At 38.1% G+C, this 22,458-nt stretch overlaps 1 protein-coding gene across 27 annotated transcripts in view; it reads left to right on the top strand.

Annotated features, from left to right (window-relative positions):
• The first annotated feature begins 202 nt into the window (after positions 1 to 202).
• ADAM22 (ADAM metallopeptidase domain 22) overlaps positions 203 to 22,458 on the top strand; it is a 277,808-nt gene continuing 255,552 nt past the window's right edge. For 13 of the 27 annotated variants that reach the window (XM_063667644.1, XM_063667645.1, XM_063667642.1 and 10 more), the window contains exons 1-2: positions 209 to 553; positions 1,041 to 1,201. In XM_063667644.1, the coding sequence (XP_063523714.1) occupies positions 469 to 553; positions 1,041 to 1,201 (246 nt within the window). In that variant the 5' untranslated portion in view covers positions 209 to 468. Of the gene's footprint in view, positions 554 to 799; positions 1,202 to 22,458 lie in introns of those variants that run through there. The other 14 variants (XM_054493732.2, XM_054493729.2, XM_063667634.1 and 11 more) reach the window with 4 other exon arrangements.

Raw genomic sequence — 22,458 nt, 5'->3', positions numbered from 1 at the left:
GTCTGCGGGATATAGAGGACCTCACAGTCACGAGGTCGCGACAGTCCGTGCCGTCGTGGAGACAAGCGGGACACGGAGAGAGAACTACATTTCCCAGCTGACTCTCCTGCGCGCGCCCCTGCCTGCGCGCGAGGGGCGAGTGCACCGGGCGCTCGCTCCCTGCCGAGCGCTTGTCGCCCGCCCGAGCCTTTGCCAGGGGATGAGGTGGGAGGCGCTAGAAACCACTTAGCTACAGTCAACCGCCCAATGCAGCACTCGCTCGCTCCCCCCGCCAGCGGAAGCGCCCGCGGAGCACAATGCAGCACTGAGCCGCGGTGGAGATTGCAGCGCCACGGCCGCCGCAGCACCCGCCGGGGCTGTGAGGAGGTGGCCGCGGGGACCCCGGGGGCGTGGAGCGAGGGAAACGGACTCGGCGGCGCCGGCATGAGGAGCTGAGCGTCTCGGGCGAGGCGGGCTGACGGCAGCACCATGCAGGCGGCGGTGGCTGTGTCCGTGCCCTTCTTGCTGCTCTGCGTCCTGGGGACCTGCCCCCCGGCGCGCTGCGGCCAGGCAGGTAAGTTAGCCGTCCTCTGTGCCTTCGGGCCATACCATTTCCCGGGAATCTTTGGAGCCCTCAGGCGTATTGAAAAGGGGGCATCCCCATTTCCCGAGTGCGCGGGGAGATTTTTTTCTTTTCTTTCTTTTTTTTTTTTTTAAATTCCGGAGGGTGGTGAGAAGTGGAGCAAAAATATATGTCTGGAGGCGCGCAGATGCACTAGAAGCCTTCGGTCAAAGCCTGTTTTTCTCCTTCTGAAGAGGAATGGGGAGAATGGGAAAGGGGTGCCCTGCTTCTGGGCCCCGCTCCTGGATGCTCTCGGATGAGCTGGTCCAAGGCTCTCCGGCTGGTGTCTCTGCGTCCTTCCCAGTTGGGTTCCGAGAGGGAGGGGGCGGTGGGGATTTTCGTAGGGGAGACGTAGGACCGCAGGATGGAGGAGTGCGGGTCAGGGTCATTATTTTCGCCTTTTCTCTCCACTCCCTCCTTTCCCCGTTCCTGCCTGGAGGAGACGCCTCATTGATGGAGCTAGAGAAGAGGAAGGAAAACCGCTTCCTGGAGCGCCAGAGCATCGTGCCGCTGCGCCTCATCTACCGCTCGGGCGGCGAAGACGAAAGTCGGCACGACGCGCTCGACACGCGGGTGCGGGGCGACCCCGGTGGCCGGCAGGTGAGAGGCTCGGTCCGGGAGGTGGTCCTCCGCGCTTCCCGGCCCACCCGAGACCCCACGATTGCGCTCGGTTGCCCTGGAGATCCCATGTCTTCTTGGGTGAAATGAGCTCGGTCCCGATGCGAGTCATGCATGGCGCTCCCTGTGCAAAAAAGAAGGGGAAAAGGGTACAAAAAAGAACCAAAATAACCACAGGCCGAGGGCTTTGCCCGAGGGGAGTTTGTGCGGGGTGCCTTCAGCAGTGCGGTGACCCGAGAGAATAGGCGGAGAGCCCTCTGACATCTGTCGACCAAAAGCCAGGCATACATAGGGAGAAGGGAGGTAGTATTTGGGCAGGGTTTGAATCATCATTGTTGTTGTTTTACTCCTCAAAGAGACTTCATAAGTGATTTAACCCAAGGTTGACACTGTAAGAAAAAACTGGAAAAAAACAAGGCTAGACGTTCTTAAGAAACCCAAACTGTAAAAACAAGCTGAACTTCAAGGTTCTATTCGCACACATTTGTGGACACCAGAGATATGCCCATTCACCCCTACCTTCTAGAAAAGGTGTCCTCCTCCCACTTGCTTTATTAGTAGCAGTTCTCTTGGTTTAATTAGGGCTGTGCTGTTTGTTGAGCATTTATAAATTATGTTTTTAAAAATCTAGTTTTTATCACTGTATCTGTATTTAAATCAAGATCACACATTCACAAATATGCCTGAAAATTACTGTGAATTTATTGACAAATTTAAGTAAATACTTCTGGGGCTGTGTATTTTTTTATTTCTACACATCAGCTGATCAGGCAGTTCACCCACCTGTAAGTATGTATTAAGATAAGATTTGTTCATGTACTTGATAATTTTTGTAAACTTGACTGAAGCAACGGCAAGCCAAACCTTTTCACATGTATAAATATATTCATCAGTGTTTTAAGATATATCTTGATGATGTGATAATTATACTAACTGATCTGTATGTGTGAAATATGTAAAAATAGAAAATATTACTTAAATCTGTATTTGTAGCCAAATAGTTGGTACCGTTAACATTTTGTTAATAGAAGGTGGGAAATTAGCTTAAAGGCCTACATAATATCCATCAAAGATTATTTTAGTAGAAAATCTCAATATGTTAAGCTTTTAATGAAGGATTCTTTTATGTGAATTAATGTTTGGTAAATGCCTATTTTCCTTTTCCATTTTGACTCGTTTCAATGGTAAAACTGAAGAAGCAGAGGCCGTAGTTTCCCTATGTCATCGTATTTTTCAATTAATTAAGATTATTTCTGTGGAAGAATATTTTCACACCCCTTTGCAACCTTTTATTATAAAAAATTTCAAACACAACAGAGTAGGATAAGTTAATGAACCCCCAGCTCCAACAATTAGCAACTCATGGCTAATCTTGTTTTGTCTGTACCCTACCTATTTTTTTTTCTATTTCTTTTCCCTCTCTGTATTGTATTGAAGCAAATCATATCATTTCATTCATAAAAATTATAGGAATGTACCACTAAATGGTAAGGATTCTTTTAAAAATGCAATCATGTTATTGTATTTTCAAAAATTCAGAGTAATTTGTTACTACTATCAAATATCCTGTTTTTCAAATTTCCAGTTCTCGTAAATATGTATGTATATATGTATATGTATGTGTGTGAATGTTTATATGTGTGTGTGTGTGTATATATATATATATATATATAGAGAGAGAGAGAGAGAGAGAGAGAGTATATATTTAGAGTATATATTTAAGTAAGTTTGTCTGGACCAGGACCCAGATAATGTCTGTAGATTGCAATTAGTTTATTTATTTATTTTTTGTGACAGGGTCTCACTCTGTCACCCAGACGGGAGTGCAGTGGCACGATTATGGCTCACAGCAGCCTTGACCTCTTGGGCCCCAGTGATCCTTCCACCTCAGCTTCCTGAGTAGCTTGGATTACAGGCATGTGCCGCCTTATCTGGCTAATTAAAAATTTGTTTTTGTAAAGATGGGATTTTACCATGTTGTGCAGGCTGGCCTTGAACTCCTGGGCTCAAACCATCTGCTGGCCTCGGCCTCCCAAAATGCTAGGATTGCAGGTGTGAGTTGTGGGGCCTAGCCTGTTTTTTTGTTTTCTAAAAGGTCTTTTAATGTATGGTTCTTTCCCCTCAATTTCTTTTTTTTCCGCTTGCAATTTTTTCAGTGAAGACATGGAGTCTTTCTCTTGTAGAGTTTCTCAGAGTCAAGATTTTGCTGTTGTAGCCAGTGCTTTAAAACAATTCACAAAGACTTTCTAGGAGAGGAAGAGAGACTGAGGGAAGTAGAGATACAGAAAAAGAAAATGACAGGATTGAACCTGGAAACTCACAGAATCTCTGACTCATGCTGGAAATGTCTTTGGGTAGCTCTTGCCTTTTCTGTGTTGGTGAAAGACCACCACTTTTGAAAAGTGGAGGAGGTCAGTCCTCCTTTTCTCCCCATTTATGGAGCACCACTTGTGCAGTTTTTTGATTGACAGGACTCTTGACTTGGGGTGGAAAGCTATTTTGGGCTCATAGAGCTTCTACTCCCTATAGCAATAAACGTCACAATAGAGCAGAATGACTGGTTTTTGGTGAAGTATGAATGAATTAGTAGGATTTAGGTTTAACAGTATGAATAGATTTTTAATTCAAGTCAGAAATGAAGGCAATGATACCATCTTATAGTAATTATTACAAAACGTTCTCCCAGTGCCTGGCACATAGTAAGGTACACATAGTACATGTTGATGTCTGTATCACTTGGGAGCCGCTGCAGTTTACCATGCTGCTTAAACTACAGGTGGAAATCATTGACAACTAGGACCAAATCTGACAAAATTTTAAAGACCTATTTATCTTAGGCCAACTTTTCCTGCAGTTAGGAAACAGAGGAGTTTTCTTGCACTATTTGCATTTCTAGTTTCCCTAAGAGCAATCATTGGATCAAAAAAATAAGTTGATTTTTTTTGGCCCTTGTTATTTCTCTAATACTTAAATAGATCTAATTTATGGCATTTTAATTTTAGATACCCACAGATTTTTTTTTTTTTTTTTTTTGAGATGGAGTCTTGCTCTGTCACCCAGGCTGGAGTGCAATGGTGTGATCTCATTGCAATGAACCCAGGAGCTCATTGCAACCTCCACCTCCTGGGTTCAAGCGATACTCCTGTCTCAGCCTCCTGAATAACTGGGATTACAGGCACCCACCACCATGCCCAGCTAATTTTTGAATTCTTAGTAGAGATGGGGTTTCACCATTTTGGCCAGGCTGGTCTAGAACTCCTGACCTCAGGTGATCCTCCCACCTCAGCCACCCAAAGTTCTGGGATTACAGACATGAGCCACCATGCCTGGCCATCCATAAATACGTTTATCAACTTCCTTTCTACTTCATAAATAAAATCAGGGTGATTTTCTGTGAACTCAAAAAGCTTATATACATTTGTTGATTTGTTTCTTTAAAAGGCATTTATCTATTTATTTTATTTATTTTTTTCTTTTGAGATGGAGTCTCACTCTCTTGCCCAGGCTGGAGTGCAGTGGCACAATCTCGACTCATTGCAAGGTCCACCTTCCTGGTTGAAGCGATTTGCCTGCCTCAGCCTCCCGAGTGGCTGGGACTGCAGGCGCGTGCCACCACACCTGGCTAATTTTTTGTATTTTTAGTAGAGACAGGGTTTCACCATGTTAGCCAAGATGGTCTCGATCTCCTGGTGATCCGCCCACCTTGGCATCCCAAAGTGCTGGGATTACAGGCGTGAGCCACTGCGGACAGCCTAAAAGGCGTTTATTTACTTGTGCTCCTACTCTGTACCAATTTTTATGCAAGACCGTGGGCATTTAGAGATAAAAGACACAGTTTTCTTTTAAGGAATTCTTGAAGATGTGGAAAATGAGTGGGTGAATACACAGTTATACTTTGCCTTATGATTTTCTGGAGGTGATCACAGAGGCCGGTGGAGGCAGAGAAGGCTAGTACTTAACCCAGGTGAGCAGTAAGGGTGGGCTCTCTGGGGAAGCCGTGTTTCAAGGGTGAGTTTGGAATTGCTACATTAAAAGGAAGGGTGAGCATATCCAACCAAAGAGGCAGTAAGTACATAGGTACATGAGAATCAGGATATGTTTTTGTTAATTGCAAATAGTAAAGATTTCAGGGACAGATAAGATAAAACAGGAAAGCAGAGTAGATGCTGCTACACTTTCATGACTTGCTGAGGAATTTGGAATTTGTCCTGAAGGCAGTCAAAGGATTTCAATCAGGAGAGTTAACTGACCAGATTCATGTTATTGTCAGATAATTGTTAGAATGAATAATTTTAATTTCAAAGAGCACGTGACTGTAGCTGTGTACTTTTGTTCACTGGTAAATGTTCACATAATCTTTAAGATTCATAAGAACTTAGTAAATATACTGAAAATAACTATAAATGAGTTAATATTTATAATGCACTTACAACAATGCTGGGCATAGAGTAAGCACTATATGAGTCTTTGTTAAATAACATTAACTCCCTCAGGCTGCTTGAGTACTATTTAGATATTTTATGACATCACTTGAATGCAAAATGGTGCCTTAATTACCTGAGTTTAACATAGTCCCAAAGTATGTTACAAATTACTCAAATTTATATTTAACTAAGTGGAATCAAATAGTCCTAGAGATAGAAGAGACCTTATAGGTTATCTAACCTAATTCAGGAATTACTTTTCACTTGTTAAGAGTAAGCCATTGGCTGGGCATGGTGGCCCATGCCTGTAATCCCAGCACTTTGGGAGGCTGAGGTAGGTGGGTCATTTGAGGTCAGGATTCGAGACCAGCCTGGCCAATATGGTGAAACCCTGCCTCTACGAAGGGTACAAAAATTAGCCTGGTGTGGTGGTGGGCACCTGTAGTCCTGAGGCTGAGGCACGAGAATCGCTCGAACCTGGGAGGTGGAGGTTGCAGTGAGCAGAGGTGGTGCCACTGCACTCCAGCCTGGGTGACAGAGCAAGTCTTCATCTCAAAAAAAAAAAATCAAGCCATTCACCAAGATGGATATGCTGATTGCCCTGATCTGATCAGTATGCATTGTATGCATCAGAACATCACTATGTACCCCATAAATATGTACAGTTATTATATGTCAATTTTTTAAAAGGTTAAAAAGAGTATGGAAATCAGCAATATATTACTTAATGTTTCAGAAAGCTTCCAAGAACTACAATGATATAAACCACCTTAATTTTACTCTTAATGTGTCCTTGTTTCAATTTTCATCCCTAAATTGGGACAGAAAAATTTTAGAAGAAATTTTCATTGTAGTTCTGTTTAAATGTTGGCAATTTGATTGGTTTTAAGTAGTAATTCTATTGATATAAGTACATATTGTAAATGATTTCTTTACTGTATGGTTACTTGAATGCATATACTTTATTTTTATCACAAGTGGGAGGATCAGCCCACTACTGAAAGCTTATTATGCCACAAAGTCCTATAAATGGTAGTCAAAGTAATTATATTTGATTGTGGGTAGCCTTGCTATCTTCAAAGTTGTTTACCTAGTCTAAAGTAATTTCATTCCTGGAAAATAGCATGCAGGCCTAGAATATTCAAAATATGGAGAGCCTTTCTTCTGTCTTGAAATTATTTGTGCTGAAAGAATTGTATGTTTGCAGGTAAAAGGATATAACTTATACTTTCAGCTGGACTTCTGTGTAGGCAAGATATCACCTACTGAGTCTTACTGATGGTTTGATACTACTCATTGTTTGATACACATAATTGCTATTTTTTGAATAAGTACCTTAATGATTCTTTTTTGTCAACTAAGCATCACAGATTTACACCAAGGATGTTATTTTGTGGTTTATTTTGTTGTGTTTTCACCCCATACATTTTTAATACTTTGTTTTTTACCCAGTGATTATATATTTCTACAAGGAGCAAAATTTCTTTTTGTTGGAAGCCTTTGTTGTCAGTGAATAGATGGGCTGCTTTTTTTCCTCTGGCTCTTTCCCTAGGAGTGTTATAGCTTCCCAAGTACTAAAGTGCCAAGGCAAGGACATAGATCTACAGTTTATCATAGTTTTGATAACCAGTAACAAATGGGAAAAATGCCAAATAGCAGCAAGATGGCAAGCAGTAGGTGTGCTCCATTTTTATCGATGTGCTTATACATATGCCTGTGCATGGATGAGCTGTACTTTACATTGTGCTGTTTCATTGAGGAGCACTGAGTCAGCTTGATGGTAAATTGTCTGCAGTACTGCTTCCCTGGTGGAAAATGGCTCCTAGGAATTACAACTTTGGAAGTATTTTGCAAGGGTAGCACAAACATTTTTTTTTAATACTGTGCATTTGTTAAAGTAAGTGGCTCAATATTGATAAAGTTTTGCCACCAATCAGAACTTTGTTCTACTGCTATAAATAGGAGACATCTCACAATGAATTTTTATTCTCCTACCAACCATCTTCTTTTCCCATTAAATTGTAAAAAAAAGTAAAATTCAGAATTGTAGGAGTTTCCCTTAGTCTTGTTTTTATGCTATGAAATCCCAATTTGTATATATATGTATTTTTGGTATCTTTAAAATTCTACCTAATGAGGTTATGGTGCACAGAAGGAATCAGTCTTTCATCGCTTCTGTACAGCTACACATAGGAAACTAACTATGAATGACTCTAAGAGCTTATAGGTTGATAAAAAATGTTCCTATTTTTATTTGCTTTCTCATATTGCAAAGAATGCCAAGAGTTCTGTCGTTTTTAACAAATAGAGTCCCTTAGAAGAACTTGGAGAGAGGCCTGCTTTTTTCTCACAACACACTGAGAACAGGAATCTGTAAGGTCGGTAGTATTCCCTAACTCCAGTGGGGCTAATTAGATAGGGCCATATTTATCATTAAGTAGCATGGATAAGCCCCAAAGGGAAAGAAGATAGATGTTCATAAAAGTGGGACTGGGGGATGGAGCAGAAGAAAAGGTAGAGTCCTTGAGGGGAATGGTGAGAAGGTGGAAGGAAAAGGAAATGATAAAAAGAGAAAAATACTTTTAATAGTGTCACTATATATGTTATATACTAAAATAGTTAAATATATGGTAACTTACATGGCTACCTTTTATGTGCCAAATGGTCTTCTGAATACTTGATGTACATTAATTCATTGTGTCCTCACAAAAATCATGTGTGACAGGTAATACGTATCTGTAAAGTCACAAAGCTGATAGGGGATTTGAACCTAGGCACTTCGGCTCCACCACACTGCCTATGTGCTTAACTACTATGCTAGACTGGACTTATGGAAGGGGGCCACCAACAATTCTTTAGATGCCATTCAATGTCGCTGGAGTCAGATTTCTTACATTTACCCTATTGGAACTATATATGACTTTTAGTGCCTGAAAAATATATACATTTTAAAGTTAGACAATAGTGAAGAAGCTTGCAGAGCACAACAGGAATGTTTCATTTTTATTATCTTGAAAATGAAAATGGAATTTGTGAGGATATCTAACATTTAAATGGTGAAAAACACCTCTTGAAGGACACGTGTCCTATTTGTTTGTAGATATGTACACTGTCTGTTACACTCGTTCATTGTAAGTCACATATTAGTATTCAGCAATCAATACCAAAATTGTATATGCTCTTTTGTGGTCAAAGTTTCATAGGTAGAAACATTAATTGCTAAGCAGGGATCCATATTCATATATTTTTCTCCAAAAGAAAAGATACAAAATATCTTTTATGCCTTCATAGAATTAGCAGTACCAGAGTCCCAAATGTGATATCATTCAGGTAAAAGAGATATGTAATCAATAATAACAAAAAATGATAGCTTCTGAGAATACATAGTTGAATGTGTTTACTTTGATAATAAAAGCACTTGCAAGCGAACTTTGGGGGAAATAGTTGAAAAAATAAGGATTAGTATTTATTAACTTAAATAAATACTAACATTTATAATATATAAGTATAAATATATAATATATACAAAATATAAATAATATATAACTTTTTTTTGTCATGTACCAGGCATTGTATTGAGTGATTTACATGCATTATCTCTCATTATGAGGTAGATACTGTTATACCCATTTGAAAATGAGGAAACTGAAGTTAATTAACCTGCCTAAGGTTATACAGGTAATAAGTGGTAGAAGTGGGGATAGGATTCTCAAAATGTTAGACATCAACATAAAATAATCTTTTATAATCTTTACTACTTATTTGACATGTGGTTTCCCATTTATCTCTGTGTTGGAACATACCTAACATTATTTCTTGGCCTTGCCCAGGTCTCCTCCCTAGCTAACTTGCAGTTATTTTACATATAATTAAAATAGAGTACAACATGCTGTATTTTTTAAAATAGAAATATTTTATATAAAAATGATTTTTGACTTCTGGCTATCCTTTACTTTTATCATTAGAGTTCCTTTTAAAATAGAAGTTTGTTTTGTTTCCCCCAGGACAGACTGTTCTCTGTAACTTGATTTTGAAACTAAAATTGAAAATTTTGTACCATGATCCAGAAATGTCAGCAGTTCTAACTGGAAAGAGAAGGAATAAAGAACGTAAATCATTCTCCCCTACCCCTAAATATGTTTGTTATTTGCGTTGAAGAGATTTTCAGAATCATGTGTCAGCAAGGTTAAATGAACATTTTTCTTCTTTTTAAAATTTAATTTTGTACTAGGAGATTTGAGCACTTAGCAATGATTGCCCTTTTGTTGTGTTTTTTGTCTCAAGTAAAGATTGTTAGATAACTCTTTGAAGATGAGAAATCGATGGTGCTTTTCTGCAGATAGGCCTTGAGAGCTCACATTTTGCAAGTGATTTTAAAATTTTCTAGCTGAGGCAGAACTCCTGGTTGCGTTTTGTGAGACCACTTATTCCGCTTCACACTGCCCCATGTCTCTAGCTTTTACCTCTAGTTGGTCAATTTCTGTTCTGCTTTTTTTTTTTTTCAGTTTGCCTTTTAAGTAGGTTTGTTTCGGAGGAATTGCCTTCATTTCCTCCACTAGTGAGGTTACGGGATTTGAACCTAGGCACTTCAAGGTTAGGATGAGGTTAGGATGTTGGGGGTCAGGCTGGTACACACAATTTGCTGGTACACACAATTTGGTCATAGCTCAAGCTTTTTTCTCTATGTGGTTTTTCTTCTTTGGATTAAACAGCATGATGCTACAGGAAGAGCTGCCACTTGACAGAACCTGGTTCTGCAGATTTCTTTGATTTCCCTAGTGGATTTTTTATGCCTTTGGCATATCCTGTTAGTGTTCTGTTGAGGAACTCAGCTGTGGCTCCTCAGCAGGCGTAAGTGGCAGTTGAGGCTACACATAGCTTGGTGGTATTAATCTAAAGTAGGCTGTCGAGGGAGCGAGGCAAGCAGTTACCTGAGGAATGATCTAGGGTCATCAGATATGGTCAGGAACAGGCTGTAGGTAAAAGGGTGGTGGCAGGTGAGGCTCAGGGAAATCAGAGAGCAAATGATCAAGAGAAGATACTAGGCTGGTCAGGTCAGTATCCTTCTGGCTCAACTAGAAAGAGCTACCTGAAAGAGTTTGAAGCACTTTCTGAGTTTCTGGCTCCACCCTTGATCTGGGTCTTAGGTCTTTAAAGGGAAACTTTTTTTTTTTTTTTTTTTTTTTTTTTAGTCTTCTTTTCATCCACACATGAGCTTTAAGTGTTCGGTTCCTCCTCCTTCCTTCTTCTTCTTCTTTCCTATTCTATGTGTGTGTGTTTTTTTCTTTTTCTTTTTATTATTTCTTCCTCCTCTTTACCTTCTTGTCTTTCATCGACGCTTTCTTCTTCTTCTTGGTTGGTCTTTGTAAAGGTCTGCAGGCTAGTGAGAGAATGCTTTAAGGGGCTTCACACTTCTCCCCATTTTACAGTTTAGACTTTAGACACTGTGCCTTACATGGATCAGGAGATGAGACCCAGTTAAATATTGGTTTCCTAATTTATGCAGGAGTTTTTCATACTCTAAAAAATCAATTTGTACGAAATGAGCAGCATCTTATTTTGAATAGCATGTGGTATGTGTTAAATAAATGTATGTTGTATAAATGAAGAGTCCCTAAGTTAGAATTTGGAAAATTCGTTGTTACTGAGATGGATAATTTTGGTGTCAGTCATGGTTTGCCATAGATTGTGAATTTTCAAGGTTGGTATTAGCTGCAGCTTACAAATAGTTAGGAATGCTTTCATGTGCCTTCCAGAAAAGCTTGAAGTAAGTGTTTAATAAGGATGGGATTTTGAAAAACAGGTATATTTACAAATTTACCAGTATGCTGAAGAATGAAGCCAATTATTTCTTTTCTTTCTTTTTTTTTTTTTTCTTGAGATGGAGTCTCACTCTGTCGCCCGCCAGGCTGGAGTGCAGTGGCGCGATCTCAGCTCACTGCAACCTCCACCCTCTGAGTTCAAGCGATTCTCCTGCCTCAGCCTCCCGAGTAGCTGGGATTACAGGTGCCTGCCACTGCACCCAGCTAATTTTTTGTATTTTTAGTAGAGACGGGGTTTCACCTTCTTGGTCAGGCTGGTCTTGAACTCCTGACCTCGTGATCCACCCGCCTCCGCCTCCCAAAGTGCTAGGATTACAGGCGTGAACCACCACGCCCGGCTGAAGCCATTATTTCTTAGGAAGAACTTTATTGACTTTGGTAGAAACCTTAACATCATCAAAGATGATGAAAGTTTTGGATATATATCCAGTAATAGACTGCTGGATTGAATGGTAATTCTGCTGTAAGTTCTTTGAGAAATTTCCAAATTGCTTTCCACAGTGGCTGAATAAGTTCATTCCCACCAAGAGTGTATAAGTGTTCCCTTTTCTCCTTACCCTCATCAGCATCTGTTTTTTTGACTTTTTAATAGCCATTCTGACTGATGTGAGATGGTATCTCATTGTAGTTTTGATTTGCATTTCTCTGATGATTAGTGATGTTGAGCATTTTTTTTACTTGTTTGTTGGCTGCTTTTTTGTCTGCTTTTGAGGAGTGTCTATGTCTTTTGCCCATGTTTTAATGGGATTATTTATTTTTTGCTTGTTGAATTAAGTTCCTTATAGATTCTGGATATTACACTTTTGTTGGATGCATAGTTTGCTAATATTTTGTGGAATTCTGTAAGTTATCTGTTTACTCTGTTGATAGTTTCTTTTGCTGTGCAGAAGCTCTTGAGTTTAATTATGTCCTACTTGACAATTTTGTTTTTGTTGCAATTGCTTTGAGGACTTGGTCATAAATTCTTTCTCAAGGCTGATTTCCAGAATGGTGTTCTCTAGGTATTCTTCTAAGATTCTTATAGTTTGAAGCATTTTGAGTTAATTTTTATATATGGTGAAAGTTAGGGGTCCAGTTTCATTCTTCTGCATATAACTAGCCAGCTATCCCAGCATTGTTTATTGAAGAGGGAGTTCTTTCCCCATGGCTTATTTTTGTCCACTTTGTTGAAGATCAGATGGCTGGAGGTAGGCAGCTTTGTTTCTGGGCTCTCTATTGTGTTCCACTGGTCTATGTATAGCCAAAAGAAAATAAATCATTCTACCAAAACGACACATGCACTCATGTTCTTTGCACTATTCACAACAGCAAAGTCAGGGAATCAACCTCGGTGCTCATTCATGGTGGACTGGATAAAGAAAATGTGGTACATATATACCATGGAATACTATAGAGCCTTAAAAATAATGATATTATATCCTTTGCAGCCACATGGATGTGGCGGGAGGCCATTATATTAAGTGAATTAATACAGGAACAGAAAACCAAATACTGTATATTCTCATGTATAAGTGGGAGCTAAACACTGGATACTCATGGACATCAAAATGGCAATGGTAGATACTGGGGACTAAGAGAGAGGAAGGGAAGGAGAGGGGCAAGGGTTGAAAAACTAACTGCTGGGTACTATGCTCAGCATCTGCGTGATAGGATCATTCATATCCCAAATCTCAGCATCACTCAATATACCAGTGTAACAAACCTGCACACGTATCCCTTGAATCTAAAATGAAAGTTGAAATTATAAAAAAAAATTATGAAAGCTTTGATTCAGGACTACAAAAATGTTCTCATTTTTTATGATCCTGTATAGCTGGTTTAGCTATAAATAGTACATAGCTTTTTTTCTGAATTATTTCCTCGTGAAAGTACCTTCTAACTTGGACAGATATTGACTGATAAGAAGATAGGGGAAATTCCAGAAGTGTTCATTGCTGTCACCAAAGGTGAAGCCATTCTGGCTAGGTAAGTGACTAGAGGTAAGACTATTTCAAACCACAGTGTATAACAGTTTTCGTTGACTTTCATAATCCTCTAAAGTAAAAAAAAAAAAGTGGTGGGGAGAGGATATTGGTGCCGAGATACTAAGAATTTTCACTTAATTTAATTTCTGAGGCAAGTTTAGCATGATGTTCTTATAGTTCTTAATAATCTTGAATAGACAATGTTCTCTCATAGTTAACGAGGGAAAAGTACTATTTATTCATAATGAATTTAATATGAAATCTACTTGTGGTCTTTGATGAGTGTTTTGGGCATTTTCTTAAGTGTTCTGATTATGAAATGATTAACTTTGCAGTTATTGTAGAGTTATGGAATAAAAATTATTTTAATTTAATTACACGCAATAACATGGAATGAAGGCATGGACCCTCATCTTCATTTGTATTTCTTTCCATCGTTGAGCACAGACAGAGCCTTGTACGTAACAAGTGCTCAACAAGCAAGTGTTGACTGAATGAAATTGTTGATGCCATGACTTATAGAGGGCCCTGTTTCTTCATTAATGCTCCCATACCCCCATCATTACATCAGGTTTTCCCTGGACAATTGTTTCTTTTCTTTTTTCTTCTTCTCTTTCTTTCATCATCCCTCAGTATAGGCTCTGTCACTTTCCTGCAGCCTCTTTCCATTTTCCTGTGTACATAGCCTTGCTCTTTTCTCATTCGGCATGACCCTTGGTTTATTTTGTATTTCCCCCCACTCTATTTCTGTCAAGCGTCTCTTTCTCTGAGCAACTAGAGTAAAAACAAGTCTCTGAAAGGTTATTTACATTCAGTGTTGGGAACCATCCCTGTAGCACATTGCTGGGCTTAACTTATTTTGGGATTTAGAAAATGTGTTATAATTCAACACGCTTTCCATTGTACTACTTACTTGTAAACCTATATTTTGTGAGGTTTTTCTTTTTTTCCATTTGTTTGTTTCTGTTGTGCCCCTTGAATTGCTCCTCATTCATTCTCCTCTGTGGATTTGGATTTTAGTGTCCCTTCTGCCCTTTATTGCTGGAATAATCTCCTTCCTAAAATCATTTTCCTAGTTCTCGTTGCTCATAATCCCCTGGATTTAAGCTTTAAATTATATGCTTAGTTTACCCTCTACATTTGCTGATCATGTCATTTCTCAAAGTCTTTGACAGTAATCCATTGCTACAGGATAGGGATCCATTGCTACATTGCTACAGGATTCATATTCAGTATAAAGGAATGACCAGGCATTTTTATAGGTATCCTAAAAGTAAAACTTGCCTCATAGGCTTGGCATAAAGTTGTGCATGCTTATGTGTCCATTAAGGAGGGGATTGGGGCGCCGATAACGGGTGTTAGTAGAAGGTGTTCTTATGAAACAGATTGTAATGTTGGGCTCACAATTGGTTATTCATATTCACTATTGTTTGTGCACTGCTTAGCACTGTGCCTGACACACAGTTGGTGCTCAGTAAATATTTATGGTCTACTTTTGTTTCAATTTTCTGTCACCAAAAATGCAGGAAAAAGGTTCTGTGGCCATTTGTTAGTGATTGTATGTACTTTTGAGATAGTTCCAAGAGTTACAATATTTATTTTCTCTGGATTATTTAATGCTTTGGTTGGGATGGCATGGAGAGGATCATGGACCTCATTCTACTTTTATGGCTAAAGCCCTAAATTCTTTCTTCCTCTTCCTGCACATATACCCCTCCTGGCCCAGCAGAGCCAGGGCCTGTGTTAGTATGCCCGGGCTCTTACGGTGAGTGTTTGAATTGAAGTAGCTGTCCCTCTTGCTTCAAATCTGAGTCAGCATTTATTAGGAAAGGCAAGGCCTATCAGGAAAGGCAGGGCCATGATGACGAGGGGAGGGAGACAGCCAAAGAAAATAACAGGAACTTGGACAATGATTGGCATACTGACATTCTACCACATAAAGTCTCCTTGCTGTCTTGAGGCCACTATAATCACTGTGACAAAATCATTCATGTCACTTTATAGCCCTGTCTCTTCCAAGAAAAATAAATTCAAGCTATTTAACCTTTTTGTGTGACTTTATTCACCAGACTTTGTCATTCGCTGCCTGGAGCTCCGTTTTCTTTAAGACAATGATGTATGTCTTCTGAGAGATTGACATCTAGCATTTCTGATGGATTTGAATTCATGTGGCATATTCAGCCAAGGATTTCCCTTACTATTTATTTTTAGGGTTTGATTTTTTTAAACTATGGTTTTGAACTAAGGACAACATCTTCTTTTTTTTCCTATAGCTAAGCCCCAGATATTTTGTCTAAAAATTAAAAATAAATTTCTAGTTTTTATCTTTTTATGGACTAACAACCAAATCTAAAATATTCATATTATTTAATATGGATTAATTATGTTAATATAAATTTATATGTAAATATAAAATATAAATAGATAATGAAATATATAAGTTTAAACGTCGATTACATAAATTATAACATTGATTAATATGTTAATATAAAATATTTATATCCTTTTATAACTTTTTTATTTCTTAGGAGGTGGATGTTACCCATACTCCATGAAATCTTCATGCCTCTAAAAGATCTTTATATACTGGTTTAAATCAGAAAAATATACCAGTAGAGAACAGGCACATTAGTATAATTAGCTTCAAGAATTTATATCTCAGTGTAAATGGAGGCTCTGAAAGCAGCTTTAAGACCAGATGAAAAAGTGAAGACTTGTGGTGGAGAGGAGGCCCTACATTAAAAGATAAAGATCAAATACAGCTGTTGTGACTTTAGCTAACCTAATGTAATCCCAGGAACAAAATAGTTCCTATCTTACTTACATGTATTTTTATAAGAGGTTTATTGAGTTATAATTCGCACAGTATAGAATTAACCCATTTAAAAATGGTATACAATTGAGAGTTTTTGGTGTATTTAGAGAATTGTGCAGCGATCACCACTGTCAATTTTGAAACATTTTCATCACTTCAAAAAGAAACCTCATGCCCATTTTCCCTAACTGCCTCCCACCCTCAGCCTGGGCACCCACTGATCTACTTTCTGTCTCTACAGATTTACTTACTCTTGAGCTTTCATATAAATGGAATCATATACTATCCAGTCTTTTGTGACTGGCTTTTTTCACTTATCATAATGTTTTCCAGTTTCATTCATGTTGTAGCATGTATCAGTATTTCATTCCTGAATAATGTTTCATTATCAATCCATTCATTCTGATGGACATTTGAGTTGTTTCCATTCTTTGGCTATTTAAAATAATGGTGCTGTGAACATGTGTGTAAAAAATTTTTGTGTGGACATGTGGAAACACACACACCAAAGTATCATAAAAAATACTTATTCTTATTACACGCAGTGGTATATGTTTCATTCTGTTCTGTTCTATTTCATTTTCTTTAAAACCCTGCCTATGGTACACTCAAGTGATTTCAGAGTCCTTTCTATGATCTTACCCACAACTTTAAAAACTACCCTACAGGATTCCTCACAGGTAAGCTCAGTACCTGTGAGGCAGCCGTTTGTTTAGACATCGCTGGCTAAAAAGGCTTTAGAAAGTTGAATCAACGTGTGCCTCCTTGTATGTTCTGTCTGTTACTTTTTGTTTCTTGTAGTTTTCCTGGCAATAATATTAGGGACATCTGGATGGTTGTGTTACTTATCCCTTAGCTGTTATATGGTATCAGTGAAATTGACCATGTGAGGGTGCTTGTAAAAATTTCTTCAGTTTGTTTAATATAAAAAGCTTAAGTTTTGAAATAATTCAAACATACAAAATGGTAGATAGAATAATGTAATGGACACCCTTGTACTCACCACCCAGAATGAACAAAATTTAGTGTGGGTTGTTTCTTTTGCAAGAAACTAACGTTATAGATTCAGTTGATGCTCTCTTGCCCTTCTGGTTTCCCCTTCCTTCTCAGAGGAAATCATTATCTTACAACTGGTGTGCATCCTTTCTGTCTTTGTTTTCTTTTCTTCTTTTTTTTTTTCTTTTTTTTTTTTTTGAGATAGAGTTTTGCTCTTGTTGCCCAAGCTGGAGTGCAATGGTGCCATCTCGACTCACTGCAGCCTCTGCCTCCGGGGTTCAAGCAATTCTCCTGCCTCTCAGCCTCCTGAGTAGCTGGGATTACAGGCGTGCGCTATCATGCCTGGCTAATTTTTTGTATTTTTAGTAGAAACGGGGTTTCACCATGTTAGCCAGGTGGTCTCAAACTCCTGACCTCAGGTGATCCGCCCACCTCGGCCTCCCAGAGGGCTGGGATTATAGGCATGAGCCACCCTGTCCGGTGTGTTTTCATACTTTCATACATACATATATATCCATAACAATATATTACTGTTTTGTGTGTATTTAAATGTCTGTCTTTGATAGCATATATATCCTTTTACTCCTCTTCAAAATTAAATTTTTTGATCTCTTATGATGATGTAGATAAAAGAATTAAATTCATTTCTTTTTATTGCTGCCTGCCTTCCAGTTTTATAAACCTATCATTTATTCATTTTCCCATTAATAGTATTTATAGCGTATTTATTATGTTTCGCTGTTATAAGCAGTATGTACCATTTGACATACACATTTGACATTTGCATGAATTTCTATGGAGTATATATTTGGAAGTGAAATTGTTGATTCCTAGGGCTTGTACATTGTCAATTTCCCTGTATATTGCCAAATCAAATAGTGATACAGCAGTTTACACTCCACTAGCACTGTATGCAAAATTATGTATAGTCTCCTTTTCATCATTATCTGGAACCATAAGACTTTAAAGTTTTTTTTTATTTATTTTTATTTTTTATTTTTTTTTTGAGGTGGAGTTTCGCTCTTGTTTCCCAGGCTGGAGTGCAATGGTGTGATCTCGGCTCACTGCAAACTCTGCCTCCCGGATTCAAGTGATTCTCCTACCTCAGCCTCCAGAGTAGCTGGGATTACAGGCACGCACCACCACGCCCAGCTAATTTTTGTATTTTTAGTAGAGATGGGGTTTCACCATGTTGGCCAGAATGGTCTCAATCTCTTGACCTTGTGATCCGCCCTCCTTGCCCTCCCAAAGTGCTGGGATTACAGGCGTGAACCATCGTGCCCGGCCGACTTTAAAGTTTTTAACAATATTGTGGTATGAAATGGTATCTAGTTATTTTACATTCCATTTTCCTGATGACTGATGAGGTAGAGCACCTTTGGTGATCTGTATTTCCTCTTCTGACTGGCCTATTATACGTTCCCCATTTTTCAATTGGAATTTTTGTCTTTTTCTTGTCGATTTTTGGCATTTAAAAATATTCTGTATTATTCTCTATTATCTGTATAGCAAATATTTATTTACTTTTTGGTTTATGGCTTATTTTTCATTCTCTTGGTATCTTTGGTTTAACAGATTTAATTTTTTTACGTTATCCTATTTAGATCCTTAATGATTCTTGGTCTGTCTGTGTATTACTTTATCACTGTGGAATTTACTATAGTTTTAGAATATCTTAATTTTTCACAAAATAAATCTCAAATGTAGTTTTCTTTTTAAAAAAAGCATTATAGAAAAGTGATTAAATGTTAAAGGACCTAGAATTAGACTCCATGGATTTAAAGCTCACCTCTGCCACTAGCTCACTGTGTAAACTTGGCAAACACTTAACTTCTTTAATTTTAGGTTTTTACACCAATAAAATGTGAATAAGAATAGTACCCCGTTCATATGTTGTGAGGATTATAGAAGATAATATGCATAAAGCTGTAGCTGGGCGTTTGGCATATAGTAAGAGCTCAATAAATGTTAGTTCCTTTTTTTTTAAGCTCCTATAATTATCATTTCTTGGTATAAAACTGATACTCAGTGTCATATATGCAAATCGCTGGATTTCTCTGTTTTCATAAGAGCTGTGATTTGTATCAAATGCTCCAGGATGGTAGAACAATTTGCTCTCTGGTGCTAGTTTCTATCTAGCTTTGGTCTCGCTGCAGGTGTTTCCAAAAACATAGCTACCAGATTAGAGGACAAGATGCTCCGTTTTAATAGTCTGTTTTAATTTTCTTTTTAAAAAACATGTTTTGCCTGAAATACTTCAGTATGCAAATCAAAAAGAACAGACAGGTGATCTAGAAGAAAGGGCTTCTAAAATTTTATAGATGGTAGCATTTATTATAAAAAAGTTGAGTCTTCTGTGAAAATTAAGTTTGCTTTGCATTTGAAATATATGTGTGGCAACAATACTGATTTTTAATATAGTTTTAAAAACAATAGCTTTATTGACATATTCATGTATCATAAAATTCACTCTTTTAGAATATACAATTCAGTGGTTTTTAATATAGTTTTAAATAAAAGTTTGTCATTCTGAATTCATTGTTTTTTCCTTTCTGTTTGGACTCTTCTCTTTTAATTGTGCTATTTTTGGTACTATTGTAAAGTAGTTGTGAGCTTAAAATTTTCAGCTTCTTATTAATCTGGACCCAGCATTAGATGTAGCCTTCAGATCAATGGAAAGAACTGAAGAACTTCCATGTTCTTGCAGTGGATTCCCATATTTAATAAATATTTTAATACTTATCAATCAACCATGTGTTTCTGAATTTCTAACAGTTTTAAACAGTCTTTCCAAAATCTGTTATTCTGAAGTTAATTGTTTGTGTTATTTCTCTTTTTCAAGAAATAATTAGGCTAGAAGAAGTCCATATGCTTTCATTTTAAGCATCATATGTTCACTGATGAAAGTGCTCAGTGTTCAGGAAGAAAAGAGCTCCAAGTGCAGATAGTATTGTTGCTGCTGGTGGTAGTGGGGTGTGTGTGTGGGTGTGTGTGTGTGTGTAGAGTATTCTACATCTCATCTCCATAAGGCCATTGGGTCACTCTTCGTCCTTATATTTCACTTGACAAGAGGAGAAACAGTTATACTTTTCTCTGAACCTTCTGGCCCTTGTGCAGTTGGGTATTTCAGTTATGTTAGAGCTATTAATCATGCCTTTTTATAGCTCCTGTTCTCTGCAGTATGTTTTCACTAGAACTAGAGATTCTTGATTTCTCTTTTTATCATCCTATCTTTGAATAATGAGGGAACTGAGGGGATTGGCAAATATTTAATAGACTTTGGTTCTTGTTCCTTTTCTTATAAAGTTTAAACTTGCCAGCTCTGCAATTAAAATTTTTCCGTTGGTTCTATTTCAGGTTAAGGCTCAGTAGCTGTTTTGAGTAACACTAATGCAGTTTGTGTGTGTGTTGCAATTTCCTGTGATTTGATTTGTGAACTGACATCCTTTTAATTCACTCCACAAACATTTATTGAGGTCCTACTATGTGGCACTGTTCTGTGCCTTTGGGATACATCAGTGAATAATAAAAAAAATTCTTTCTTCTGGGCTTATGTTCTAGCACATAGACAAAAATATAGTAAATGATGCAATAATACATTATATGGTACGTTCAAAGGTGATAAGTACTATGGAAAATAAAAAATATAGCATGGTAATGGAGACTGGCAGTGCAGGGGAGTGTAGGGGGCATACGTTGTAATTTCTAGTAGGGTAGTCCATTAGGCCTCAGAAAAAATGACATTAGGAAAAGACTTGAAGGATGTGAGGAGTGAGTCATACAGGTATCTTAGGAAGAGCATTATATATAGAGAGAACAACCAGTATGATGACCCCAAGGCCAGAGTATACTGGTCAAATATGAATAGCAAGATGACTACTCCAAAGATGATTAGTGATGGAAGATCTTGTTGGAAACTGTTCTGGGAGGAAATATTTGGAATCATCTACATCTCTTGTGGTATTTTTGGTTTCATCCTGCAGTCTCACAGTATTGGATTATCCCACCAAGGAAGAACATACAGATTTTCAGTATGGTTTCTAAATGTAATCTATTCCCCTCCTCTTCCCATAATCCCACAATGTAATGCGTTTGGATTCTTCTTTGCAAGACAGTATTACTTCCATGCACTTAAATGTAGTCGTATTTTATGTTTAGTACATGCATGGTTATGAATTACTCCTTTTGCAGGATGTTTTATCTGGTGTGGTTGGCAGATATTTTTAGAACTAGCCTGCCGTAAAGCTTACTAAGTAGCAGATACTTCTACTGTGCCTAAGAGATGAGCAGCACACTTCCAAGCTGTCTTTGAACATGTTAATATCTAGTTTCACAAATGGGAGAAATAGGACTAAATTGCATTAAGACAGAGTTTTGTTAGTTATTTAAAAGGAAAAGTAAGATGATTCAGCATTGGAACAGACTATAAATGGGGGTTGAGGAACTGTCTCAAGAACTTATAAAACAGGTTCAATAATCATTTTTCAAAATGGTTTTGTGTAGATGTTTGTTTCCTTACAAGTGAGGGAATGAATCATATAACTCATCAAGGTTCCCTAAAGCTCAAAGTTCCATTCTTCTCCATCTGCCTTATAGATAATGCTCATGCAAGTCATGTAGCCAAAATGACCACCATGTAGCCAAACTCACTAACAAATGTCAGATGAATATAATTAACACAGGAACACAGGTCAGAAGTATTTCAGGAGAATTAGTGTAATGCATGTACTGTTGAGAGTTACACTCTATAAAATAATGATAGTGCTTGTAATTACTAGAGAACTCACAAGGAAACAGTAAAGTAGTTAAACTATGTGAAAGCGACCTTTATTATGTGAGTCCTGACAACTGCTTTTCACTTTTGGCTGATTACAGTTTGCAGAATAACTGTTGTTCATGTTATTGTCAGATTAACAGTTGTCAGGTTTGTTTTAAATTTGTAAGTGAGCACATTCTCTGTGCTAAGCAAGATGCCAAACATTGGGACTACAGAGCACTTGGTATAGCGTTGAGAGTGGAAGACGGGGTAGCTATAAGCTATGCACCTCAATGAGAGAGGGATAGAGGAATTGTCATCTGGAAGTGACAAGGGAAGCAAGAACAATTCTGATACCTGAATACAACACGAAATTCTGTTCATACTGCTTACACTTTTTTTTAATCATGTGGCAAAATAATATGCCTAACATTTATGGAGCTAGAACATTCTGTGGACTTT

This window comes from Pongo pygmaeus, chromosome 6 (assembly GCF_028885625.2).
Source record: "Pongo pygmaeus isolate AG05252 chromosome 6, NHGRI_mPonPyg2-v2.0_pri, whole genome shotgun sequence".
NCBI classification, from domain to species: Eukaryota; Metazoa; Chordata; class Mammalia; order Primates; family Hominidae; genus Pongo; species Pongo pygmaeus.
This window is presented reverse-complemented; position numbering and strand designations above follow the sequence as displayed.